At 36.5% G+C, this 12,800-nt stretch overlaps 1 protein-coding gene across 1 annotated transcript; it reads left to right on the top strand.

Moving 5' to 3' along the window:
- Positions 1 to 4,839: 4,839 nt before the first annotated feature.
- On the top strand, positions 4,840 to 9,164 carry LOC133819203 (probable linoleate 9S-lipoxygenase 5). Its single transcript, XM_062252387.1, has 9 exons — positions 4,840 to 5,189; positions 5,518 to 5,807; positions 6,162 to 6,399; positions 6,487 to 6,822; positions 6,923 to 7,008; positions 7,108 to 7,215; positions 7,307 to 7,611; positions 7,696 to 7,959; positions 8,063 to 9,164. Exons 1-9 carry the CDS (start codon positions 4,946 to 4,948, stop codon positions 8,826 to 8,828), a joined length of 2,637 nt encoding a protein of 878 aa, XP_062108371.1. The 5' UTR covers positions 4,840 to 4,945; the 3' UTR covers positions 8,829 to 9,164.
- Positions 9,165 to 12,800: the final 3,636 nt, after the last annotated feature.

Raw genomic sequence — 12,800 nt, 5'->3', positions numbered from 1 at the left:
ACTGGGCAGACATGCACTTGACTGGTCGGACATGGTCATGACTGGTCGGACAAGGTCATGCCTGGGCAGACAAACATGCGACTGGTCGGACAAGGTCATGCCTGGTCGGTCATGACACTTGACTGGCCAGTCAAAATTCTTCACTGGTCTACCGGGTCACTCCTAAGCCAGATCACCCAACCATTCCTTGCCATTTGTCATTTCTATTGCCACGTCATCGGACTCCAATTTTTGGGGATAACAGTCATCATGGTTCAGTGCCCACGCATAGCGATTTTGTGATCCTTTATATGTGCCCCCTAGGTGGGGTCCTCCGGAAATGGTCCTCACCCGTCTGTTAACAAGGGCGGTCCATGGGCTACTTGCTACTGTTGGACACCCGATACCAGGAGTACAGCCTGAGGGGGTACCGCTTGTTGTGGAGTTACCTCTGCGGGAGCTTGTGCCAAACGAGCTCTGGCTCTCGCATACTGGTGGAGGTGTCCTAACATAATGAGATTTTCTGTCTCATCTTTAAGCTACTAGCACTCGTTAGTGTGGTGCCCCAGGTCATTGTGGTAACAACATAATTTTTTTGAGTCTCTTCTTTCCTGATCTCTCTAAATCGGTTGAGGCCTTCGAAAATGGACATGCTGCTCCATGGCCATATATATATTCTCCCAAGTATCAACTAAATTTGTGTACTCAGAATATTGAGGAGTATACTTCTCATCGGAAAGTGTCCTTGTTCTCTTGGGCTTCTTTCATTTTGGTTTTCCCCCACGCTCGCTACCGCTCAGGTCGTCACTTGGTGCGGTGGACTGGGCTAGAGCAGTTGTCCCAATACCTAATGCGGGCTGGAATGCATTGTACCTAGTGGGAGCTACTCCATATCTTGTCGGTGCATCGTTAAAACCGACAGTGGACATGGCACTAATGTCGGTGGGTGGAGAAAATTGATGGGGCCCTGTAAGGCCCACTGGTGGAGGAATGTTAGGCGTGTAGGAGTTTCCCGAAACATAGAGTTAGAGACCATCGGAGCTAGAAAAAGGATTGGCCCTCCGAATGCCTCAATCTGGGTGTCCTCCTAGTTGATATACTCTTGATCCCAACGAATGAAATCGTCGAGCTTATGGAATCCCCTCCGCTGGAGATCATCCCACAGGGGAGACCCAGCTCAGATATTGGCTTGTAGGGCCATTAGTTATTGGCCATCGTCAACCTGTTTGATTCTCGCTGCTTCCTCCTTGAAATGTTTGATGTACACCTTAAGGGTTTCGATGGCCCTTTCTTTATGTTGGCCAACACATTGACCTCGAAGTTTGCCTTCTGAACAACTATGAACTGCCTTCGTAAAGATGAAGAAAGCTGGTGCCAGGAATGAATGGACCTGGGCTTATGCTCCTTGAACCACTCATTAGCTGGTCCCGTCAAGGTTAATGGGAATACGTTCCACTTAGCATCCTCGGAGAGTCGATGGATCAACATCAAGTGGTTGACCTTTGAGAGATGGCCGGAGGGAACCATGCTACCATTATAAGCATGATGGCAGACACTTTAAATCCTTGTGGTAACAGGGCTTCCACGATATGGGGGGCGCAAGACTCCCTCTCTTCGTGCTCCGAGTCTGAGTCATGGCCTTGTCTTCGGGCCATCCTAAGAATAATCCTCTTCACGCTTTCCAGCTCGAATCGTAAAGGATCCAAGCTTTGGTTGGAAATTTGCAATGAGCACTCCTTCCTTCGAGCATTAAGACCTTCTCGGAGGTCTGGTTGACGCCTTTCTTCAGGATAACTAGTGTGAATGATTCTATCCCTGGGAGCATTAAGGTTATCTCACAATTTGGGTTGTGTCTGGTGGCGGTTGTTGTCCTCGTGATATCCCACTTCAGTTTTTCCTCCGAATCAACGTAGTTGTTACTTATGGAGACGCTTATCCCATGTCCTCGGTTGGTGGAAATGTTTCTATGAGCCCCCCAAGCAATATTTTTCAAAGGAATTGTGGTGCGGTTGGAATTGCACCTTTTTGTCAGTCGTGATCAGTGGCGACGCGACTAGGAAGCCCTCCTCGGGCTCCTCGGATATTGGTAGTAGGGCGAGGCCTTGGCACAAAATGCCCTAGATTATTGTCATGTCTTCTCGGGACATGTATGCGCTTGGACGCATGACGTCCCCTCATTTCCCTTGAGTCACTCCCTCGTCAACTTTACCCTTGCCATGATCATGTGGCCCAAGTGAGGCTCAAGCTACAACCGACTGCACTGGTGGCACGCCTACTGGTAGATCCTCTGCCATATCTGTGGGGGTGCCATATCTGTGGGGGTGCTTAGGAGGAACACCTTCGGGATTCACAGGTGGCACCTCTACCAAGTGTATGGGAGACATGCCAGCTGGCTTCCTTGGTGGTACTTTTCCATGGGGGTGCACTTGCATACCTTGGGCTGCCAAAGTGGTCCTCATGGTTTTAACCATCTCCTGTAGGGAAGTTATGTTCCCCTCTTAGGTATCAAGTTTCTGCTATTGAAAGGCAATGTAGCCTTTAAGAACCACCACCTCTGGTGTCTCCTCCATGTACATGGACTGGGTGTAGTCACTGTCATCGTAATATCCATTGTCTTATCCGTCGTACTCGGCACCATACTCCCCGTCGTACTCAGCGTTGTACTCGGCATTTTCAGCATAATCTTCGTGGCCTACTTCTGGGTTCGTAGATACAGATGGCCAACTGGTTTCTCCTTTTTCGACAACATTGTAATGAGTAGTGTCATCGTGGGAGTTTCTTCTTGTTGTAACCATTGTTGAACTTTTCAACGCTTCCTTCTAGCTCTCAATGAAAGCACCAAAATCTTGACTGCATTTTTCACTATCAACTTTAATGAACAAGAACTTAAAAGAAAATGAAAATGAAAATGACACAGAGATTTACGTGGTTCATATTATAAAACAATCCTAGTCCATGAGTCTATTGTATTAAAATTCTTGAAGCTTGAGAGATCAAGCTCCAATGGAGGTTTTAGGCAGTGTATATCCTGCTCAAATTACACAATAGTTTAACACTTTACAATGGGGTATCCCCGCCCTATTTATAGTGGCTAGGGATAATTAAATGGGGTTTTAATAATTAACATCCTTTATAATTATGGGACTTTAGTCCCAATTATTACAATTCTCGTGATACTAAACTGGAAGGCCTGTACAGATTGCACGGGGCCCATTTACGAGGAATCAACCCACCACTTTTGGGGGGGATATGCTGCTGATAGTGTCAAAGAGCGGTTGCACATCTTCCCGTGTCAGGCGGCGCATTGGGACATGCTATTTGTCTCTCTACGGAAATGACACCCCTACACGCAGAGCATGGCACGTGTCAGGAAGCTGTTGGTGGTCCCAAGATGTTGTGCTTGACAGCTTTCATAGTTCCTCGGGGGCGGAGAACCATCACGCTATAACTTTTCGACTAAGAGACTAAAGAATACTTCACAGGAGAACCATCTTTCTCCGGCTCTGGAGCATGCATATCTCTGGAGAATCGTCAGTTAATTAACTTCTTGAGAACCATGAACACTCAATGTGTCTCGCATGTTGTGTTGACGAAAACAAGGACAACATTATCATTTTTTTTTCAAAATAGATTATTTTTTTTATAGAAACAGATAATAAAAAAATGAGAAAAAATAAGAAAATAGATAGAGTGATTTAGAGCAATTTTAGAGTGTCACGTCATCTCCTTGAAAATAGAATAAAAATATATTTTTTCTAGAAAAGGTTGAATAAAAAATGAGAAACAAATAAGAAAATAGATAGAGTAATTTAGAGCAATTTTAGAGTGTCATATCATCTCCTTGACGCTCTAATTTATATAAATATATAGACCATTTGAATAATGTTCATTTGTCAATCATTTATAATAAGAAATGTAAAGTAGATTGTAAAGAAGTATAATTTCTGGGTGGACAATATATCATTTGAACTAGCTAATACCAATATTTGTATCGAAACATTTAGCACTTAATTAGTTTAAAAAAAATCCAAAGTAATATACTTGAATTGTTAGTTTGATTTGAAAAGATTCAATTTCAAAATAATATTATGATTATTCAAAATTTTGATTGGTTAGTGTTTTTATATAGAAGATTTATGTGAGCCCCAAATATATTTTCTCTAAAACTTTATATGTTTCAAAAAAATGACATTTTATTATTTTTTATTTCATTAATTTTCAAAAACTATTTTTAAATTTGTTTTTGAAAATACTCTACCATTTATTAATGAATATTAAGAGAGCTCCCCTAATGAACAGTTTCATTCTCAATTATTACAAACAAAGGTGGGTACATATCAACTACGTTGGCAAAAAAAAATGATGTAGTTAATGATGTAGTTAAGGGCCATAGTCACAGCGAAGCAACACATATTTACAAATCTTAAAAGGCCAATCAATTGAGCTGTCAAGCAAGAATTTAAGATATAGTAATCTCCAAATCAACAAAAGTATTGAACACATAATAATATGAAAATATGAGTTGTTACATATTTAAGTAGGTATGGTTATTGTATAAACCAAGATTATTAGTATAAAGACAATATTAGTATTATTCTATTGAAAAAAGATATGGCAAATGGGTATGCCGAGATGGAATCAGATCCTTTGTTTATTTACCAATAAAGTAACAAAGACTTCCCATGTTACTAATTCTTTGTTATCACAACTATTCCAAATCGGTTCATCAATAGAAGAGCTTCTACAAAAGAAAGCTACACTTCTTTCCGAGTCAATATAAACTATAAAAACATATCATTAATGACAAAAATAGACAGTTGAAGGTTCTCTCTAGACAGAGGGGTTTTGTTTTTTCTATTACTATTCATTTTTTTTTTCTATAAATATTTTTTCTTATATACACACATAGTCACACATTAAACTCCTCAAAGACTTTGTCTTCCTGGTCCTTGACTTCGAAACTATCATGGATTCCGGTTCAAGTCCAGGAATAACTCACAAAGTAATGCAAACTTGTTGTCTGAAAGGCCAGAAAGAGGTTCCAAATCACAAGGTGGCTGAGACAAAGAAGATCCATGGAGAAGTTGTTTTGATGAAGAAGAACGTTTTAGACGCACATGACATGTCAGCTTCTTTACTTGATCGAGTCTATGAGCTTTTTGGCAAGGGTGTTTCCGTACAGCTTATCAGTTCTGTTCATCCCCACCCAGGTCACCATTCTCTCTCTCTCTCTTTCTAAGCCTCTTAAAAACAAGTAAGGCTCATATAAGAATATGGTATATATGAACTTCCCTTTTTTGGTTCAAAGGCAGTAGTTTCTTTTTCAATTCTATTGTAACTTACTTTGCTAAGAAAAGGGTTTAAAGTTTGAGAATACATACCCCATATTTGAAGTTAAGAATGTTAAATTCATCACATATCAATATTAATAGAAGCACTTCTGTTTATTATTCTCTTGCAAGTATTTGAAATAAAACGGTTGATAAAGCAAAAAAAAATTGAGTTTTTATTTTCTTCTTGTCTTGTGTGTTTGTTTAGTGCATGGCGACCGGGGGATGTATGGAAAGGCAACCTACTTGGAGAAATGGATTACGACGAAGACTCCATTAACAGCAAAAGAAACTTGTTTCAGTGTATTCTTTGAATGGGATGAAAGCATAGGAATTCCAGGAGCTTTAGTGATCAAAAACAATCACCATAGTCAATTCTACCTCAAAACAATCACTCTGAAAGATGTTCCAGGGCATGGTTCAGTACATTTTGTCTGTAATTCCTGGGTTTACCCTGCATACCGTTACAAGTATGATAGAATATTCTTCTCAAACAAGGTAACTTAATAACATAGTTTATAGATCCAAACGTACAAGGAAAAGTTACATTACATGTTTACATCAGTCACTGTTAATCTGTCTTAATATCTAGAAAAATAGATTATGGCGTGTACTTTATGACCCTTATCATGTTTTTTTTTTTTTAATTTCTACTCTTCAATTATTGAAATCAAAATCAAAAGCTTAATTTCTTCACCAGGAGCCACCTCAATTATTGTTGTACAATCAATTATGGTGTGTGACTGAATCTATAACAAACAAAAACATGTTAAGGTTTAGTAATGTCTGATCAAATCAAATAGAAGAAACATGTTTGGATTTGAAGTCAAATTTCCTACTTTTTTGTGCCAGACTTACCTACCATGTGAGACACCTCAGTTGTTGCACCACTATAGAGAAGAAGAGCTAAAGAATCTGAGGGGCAATGGAACTGGTGAGCTCAAGGAGTGGGATAGAGTATATGACTATGACTACTACAATGATCTGGGGAAACCTACAAAACCAAAGTATGCACGCCCAATTCTTGGTGGATCAGAGAAGTATCCTTATCCGCGAAGAGGAAGAACTGGTAGAAAAAAGTACAAAAAGTGTAAGAATTTCTAATGACACAGAACTTCTGAATGTGTTTTTTAAAGAGGTTTTGAATCATTAAAGAAACTTTGTATGAATGAAACAGATCCTGACATTGAGACAAGATTGCCACTTTTGGATCTGGACATCTATGTTCCTAGAGATGAAAGGTTTGGACATGTCAAGTTTTCTGATTTTCTGGCCTATGCGTTGAAATCCCTAGTCCAAGTATTGATCCCAGAGTTAGCATCTTTGACTGACAAAACTATTAACGAGTTTGACTCCTTTAAACAAGTACTGGATCTGTATGATGATAATGCCAAGAAATCAAAAGGGCATACACTGAAGAAAATAAGAGAATGCATACCTTGGGAGTTCCTCAGGGAAATTCTCCGTCAAGAGGAAGGATTTCGTAAGCTTCCCATGCCTGATGTGATCAGAGGTATACACTTAAAGCAAGGACCTTTCATGGTCAAGCCTAAACTAACACTAACGTGCTCTTTTGGGGTTACAAATAATGAAATTTTCATTGTTGAATCCAGAGGATAATACTGCTTGGAGAACAGATGAAGAGTTTGGACGTGAAATGCTTGCAGGAGTGAACCCTGTCATCATTCGTCGTCTCGAAGTAAATAAATGAAAACAACTTTTACTATTTCATTTGGTTTTTGATGAATCTTACAAGGTCTTTTTTTCTTCAACAATCCACTAATTTTGCAAACTATAGGTGTTTCCCCCTGTCAGTACTCTAGATTCTAAAAAATATGGGAAGCAAGACAGTACAATCACAGAAGAGCTCATAGAGCCTTACATGAATGGCCTCACTACAGCAGAAGTACTAAAAATTATAACTTGTTCCTTCCTATTCCAACTCCTAAAAAGTAAACCCAATCGACTCACGTTGTAATTTTTCTTGCTGCATATAGGCAATTGAGCACAACAAGTTATTCATTTTAGATCATCATGATGCGTTAATGCCATTCCTCACACTAATAAACTCCACCAACTCCAAGATATATGCTACCAGAACAATCCTTCTTCTACAAGATGATGGAACATTGAAACCACTGGCAATTGAGTTGAGCTTACCGCACCCTCAAGGGTATGAACATGGAGCTGTTAGCAAAGTTTTCACCCCTGAAGAAAAAGGCATCGGAAATACCATTTGGCAACTAGCAAAAGCTTATGTTGCCGTAAATGACTCTGGCTACCATCAACTTATTAGCCATTGGTATGAATTTGGCTAAAAAAGCTTGGATTTTTTTTTCTTAACCATCAACTACATGATGAAATTTTTATGGATTTGGTTCTACAGGTTGAATACTCATGCTGTAATAGAACCTTTTATCATTGCAACAAATAGACAACTAAGTGTTCTTCACCCAATATACAAGCTCCTCCACCCCCACTTCAAAGATACTATGAATATAAACGCACTAGCAAGGCAAACCCTCATCAATGCAGGTGGTATACTAGAAATGACAGTCTTCCCAGGAAAGTATGCTATGGAAATTTCTGCTGTTATATACAAGAACTGGGTATTTACAGACCACGCTCTACCTACTGATCTCCTCAAGAGGTAAGCCATAAGCTGTTTGACCAAGAAAATCAATGGTCTATAATAACTAGTTGACTATTACTTATAATCACACTTTACACCTAACCCAACTGATAACTTTTAGGGGAGTAGCGGTTGAAGACTCAAGCAGTCCCCATGGCCTAAAACTTCTCATTGAGGATTACCCATTTGCCGTTGATGGACTAGAAATCTGGTCAGCAATCAAAACTTGGGTAACTGAATACTGCAACACCTACTACAAAACAGATGAAATGGTCAAAGAAGACACTGAACTCCTATCATGGTGGACTGAGGTCCGAACAGAAGGCCACGGCGACAAGAAAGATGAGCCATGGTGGCCCAAGATGGAGAGCATATCCGAACTTATCCACTCCTGCACCATAATCATATGGATCGCTTCTGCCCTTCACGCGGCTGTGAATTTTGGGCAATACCCATATGCAGGGTACCTCCCGAACCGACCCACCGTGAGCCGGCGGTTCATGCCAGAGCCAGGCACTCCCGAGTACGAAGAGGTGGAAACGAACCCAGAAGTGGCATATTTGAAAACCATCACTGCTCAGTTTCAAACCCTCCTCGGAGTTTCCCTGATTGAGGTACTGTCACGACATACAGGGGACGAGGTTTATCTGGGTCAGAGAGACACACTAGAGTGGACTATGGATGAGGAAGCAGTGAATGCGTTTACAAGATTTGGAGACAGGCTAAAGGAAATAGAGAATAGAATCATGGAGATGAACAGTAATGGAAAATGGAAAAACAGAGTCGGGCCTGTGAAAGTTCCGTACACTTTGTTGTATCCCAACACTTCAGGTTATCCCAACGAGGGACTCACCGGAAAAGGCATCCCGAACAGTATTTCCATCTAGATTAAACAATTTGTTTATTTTATATATATAAATATATAAATTTGTTACTATATATGTTTTGGTGGGTCTGTGTAGTGTTGCAGAGTGAGTTTGATATGGAAAAATAGTGTGGTTTTCCCTTAATTTCAGTGAAGTAAGTTGAGATTTTAAGATTTGTACAAGTGTGTTATATCTATTGTTCTTGGCAGGATTATCATCTCAACTATTGAAGGTACTATCAAGAATAACGAAATAGAGAGAAAAGTATGAAGTGAAGAATTGTTGTATTTAGTTCTAAATGAAAAGTGTACAAAAGAAACTTACATGCAATACAAAGCTAAAGCTCATCACTTATAACCACCTGCAACAATACTACCAGACCCTTTAACTAACACAATAAGACATATTAACTGAATTTATTTTAACAGAATAATAATGTGTCTTAACAACCCCCCACAAACTCATAGTTGAAAGAGTTTCAACTTTGAGTTTGTCCCTTAGAAAAGGAAACCTTGAGTCAGAAATGGCCTTGGTGAAACAATCAGCTAGTTGGTCAAAATAGCAAACATCCAATTCCTTATTAAGAACTTTTTCTTTGACAAAATACAAGTCTAACTCGATATGCTTGGTTCTGGCATGAAGAATGAAATTTCATTGTGCTCAAGTTGTCACACCAGACAACAGATACAGTTGGAAGAGAAATGTGTAATTTATCAAGTAAGGACTTTATCAAGGTGATTTCTGTAGTGATATTAGCAAGACTGCCAAACTCTGCCTTAGTGGAAAATCTGGAATGTGTTTGTTGCTTTTTGGACTGCCATGCTATAAGATTGTGACAAAAAACGATGCAATGTCCACTAGTGGATAGTCTGTCATGTGGGTAAGAGTTTGTATTTTTTGGAAATTAAATATGATAAATTTTAATATATAATAACTTAAACGAATATGCTTAATAAAAATAATGCGAAACAAAATAAAAATAAAACATCTTATAAGGAGCAAGTTGGCTTACAAGAGTTGGAAGAGAAATATATAAATAGAAAATTTTAGCCTCTATATGATCTTGCACGAAGTGTAAGGAGCAAGTTGGCTTATGTCTCTAATATAAATTCAGAAAAGAATAAAAATATTATAATTACATAAATTAATATGGGTAAATTATATATAAGTCTCCACTAACAATTATATATTTGACCCTAAAAATGTATGTAATAAATTACAAATGTTAATTTTATTCTCTATGCTTAACTCCCTATTTCTATCGTGTGTGTATATTTATATATATATATGATAAGACTTTGTATTAAATATATATTTATGTAAGGATGTATATTTCCACCAATTGCTTGTATATTTAAAAACTTCAGCTTTTGTTATGTAATGAGAGCATCATACTGCTATTCAATTCAGAATTTACTAAAAATTTATTTATTTAAACATTATTTTCAGTACAGTAAATTATTTATAATTTTTTTAAAATTATAAGATACTATAAATAACTACAATTATACACAGTCATAAAAAAATTGTGCCAAAAATACTTCTTGAGCCAAAAATTAAAAAGAGTGCATCAGTATACCTCTTTTGAGGGTGCACAATAAAACTATTAAATAATTATAATGTACACCATTATATAAAAAAATTTAAAAATATTATTATCCACTAAAACATAAATGGGTGCATATAATATAGTATGATATACTAACTTCAAGTCATAATCATGTAAGATTGTCAATATTAATAAATTAAAATGAGTAATTTCTATACAAGCAAATGCAAGATTATCTTTGTAAATTTCTTTAAAGTAAACCATTATTCACTGATGAAATTTCAAAGATACATTTTCATCCATTTGTCATATTAATTTAGATGACACGTGATGTACATGTAAAGAATATTAATCGGTGGATGAGCTATATATCAATCATAATTTTGTCACATTGGTTCATTAATGATAATAATAATAGGAGGACCCAGTACAACAATTCCATTAATATCTACCTACTTATTCTAAGGTTTGTTAAGACGTACGATTAATTTTGGGTTAACCCCACACTGTTAATGATTGACGAATAGAATAAACCGAATAAATACCAGGCAGGCATGTTGTTTTTTTTTTCCCAACTTTTTTTATTTTGTCTCTTGTTTTTTGGTTTGTTTGTTTGCTTTATTAATTTACAACATTTGTAGATATTATAATCACATATTTTTATTTGTATATATGAATTTAAATCTTCATGATGAATATATAAGAACATTTATGTTGATTTAGTCCCATACAATGACGGAGACAAGGGGACCGGAGGTGGCGATGTCCCCAACTTTTTCTTAATCTTTTTATCAAGTTATATTAATTAATAACTTAGTCATTATTTAATAAAAAAATAATAAATTAAAAAATATTATAATTGAAATTTGGATTTAAAGTTTACAACTTTGAACCAAATTATGTATATGGCCATATTATTTGTTAGTAATCTTGACAAAGATAGTCTCTTTCATTTTTTTTAAACCCTAGTATTTTTCCTAAATGAATAAAAACAAATAGTATGGAGGTGGAGTCGATACATGTAACGACTATATGCATTAGTGTAGAAGCTCTGGTCTTTAATCTTCCTCTTCCACCAAAATTTTCTCCTGGAACGAGCCAATACCCTTCCAATCAAGACCTCCTAGTCATGGTCCTCCACCAAGTAATTAGTTATAATTATCTTTTATGTTTTTGTTATTCGTTATAATATTTTTTTTGGTTTGATTTGTTATAATTTTAATATCTCTTGGATTTTAGTTTATTAATATATTTAACTACATGACATCAACTAATTAAAATTTTATAAGAAAATATATATTATTTGTTACAAAGCAATATAAAATGTTGATAAAACTGATATCGTTGGCTGCCATATAAGATGCTATAATTTAATTGATTGAAAGATTGATTGTTTGCTATGTGATTATGGATTGTAATTTGCACATAATTACAATTGACAAATCTATTACATTTAAAATTATATATTTGTGTTGTTATAAATTTTGATTTATTTTTCTCTTATATATAGTTTTACAATACAATTTTAGGTTCAAATACTCTTCATGGTGATGGGAAAGTTAACAATTGATGCATTTTTCAAAAGAAAAAACATTGAAGAAGATCAACAATTTGGAGAAAATGGTCAAACATCTATTTCAAATTCTGAAAATTTAGTTCCCACACATCCTAAGAAGGTTCAAAGAATTGAAAGTGAAATATTTGATATTGCCTCTTTGGAGCGTGATCCTGGAAAACGTCCTCCAATTTAGGAATACCCAATTAATCAACAAGATGAAATTCGTCGAGCTTATATTAAAGTTGGACCATATCAAATCAAACTTGAAAGCTATCCGCCATCGGATCAAAGGAGCATCTTCGACATTTTTGTAGCTCTTGGTTTGAATTATTTTCTCTTTGGCTAGAATACTCTCCATCAGTTGATGCAGTATTTTGTTTGCCTTGTTATTTATTTAGTAAGCCAATTGGACGGATGGAAGCAAACAAATTTGTTCTTGGAGGCTTTAAGAACTAGAAGATAGTCAACGATGGAAATAATTGTGCTCTCTGACGACATGTGGGTAAAAGTCCTAACTCAGTTCATAAAAATAATGTAAAAGCCTACAATGATTTGCTGAATGCTTCAATACATATTAGAGGTTTTATTGAAAAACAAACTTCTGAGGAAATTGAGAATAATAGATTAAGACTTCAAGTTACAATTGATGTAGTCAAATGGCTTGCATTTCAAGCTTGTGCCTTTCGAGGACGTGATGAAAGTAAAGAATCAAGTAATCGAGAAAATTTTCATGAACTTCTGAAGTTATTGGCATCTTACAATGATAAGGTAATGGTGATTTTTATTCTTTCATATATCATTTTCTAAAATTGTATTCTTTTTTATTTCTTCTATTTGTATGTTCTTTCATAAAATAATTTGTTTAATTAAAATTAATGTATAGGTT

Source organism: Humulus lupulus, chromosome 2 (assembly GCF_963169125.1).
Source record: "Humulus lupulus chromosome 2, drHumLupu1.1, whole genome shotgun sequence".
Taxonomy (NCBI): Eukaryota; Viridiplantae; Streptophyta; class Magnoliopsida; order Rosales; family Cannabaceae; genus Humulus; species Humulus lupulus.
Note: the sequence above shows the minus strand (reverse complement) of the source record. Positions and strands in the feature narration are given on the sequence as shown.

Bases quoted from the DNA above. Each gene is read 5' to 3' on its own strand.
- LOC133819203 (XM_062252387.1), top strand. From the start codon at position 4,946: ATGGATTCCGGTTCAAGTCCAGGAATAACTCACAAAGTAATGCAAACT. The intron at 5,190-5,517 runs GTCACCATTCTC...GTGTTTGTTTAG, and splicing joins TTCTGTTCATCCCCACCCAG to TGCATGGCGACCGGGGGATG. The intron at 6,823-6,922 runs GTATACACTTAA...TGTTGAATCCAG, and splicing joins CATGCCTGATGTGATCAGAG to AGGATAATACTGCTTGGAGA.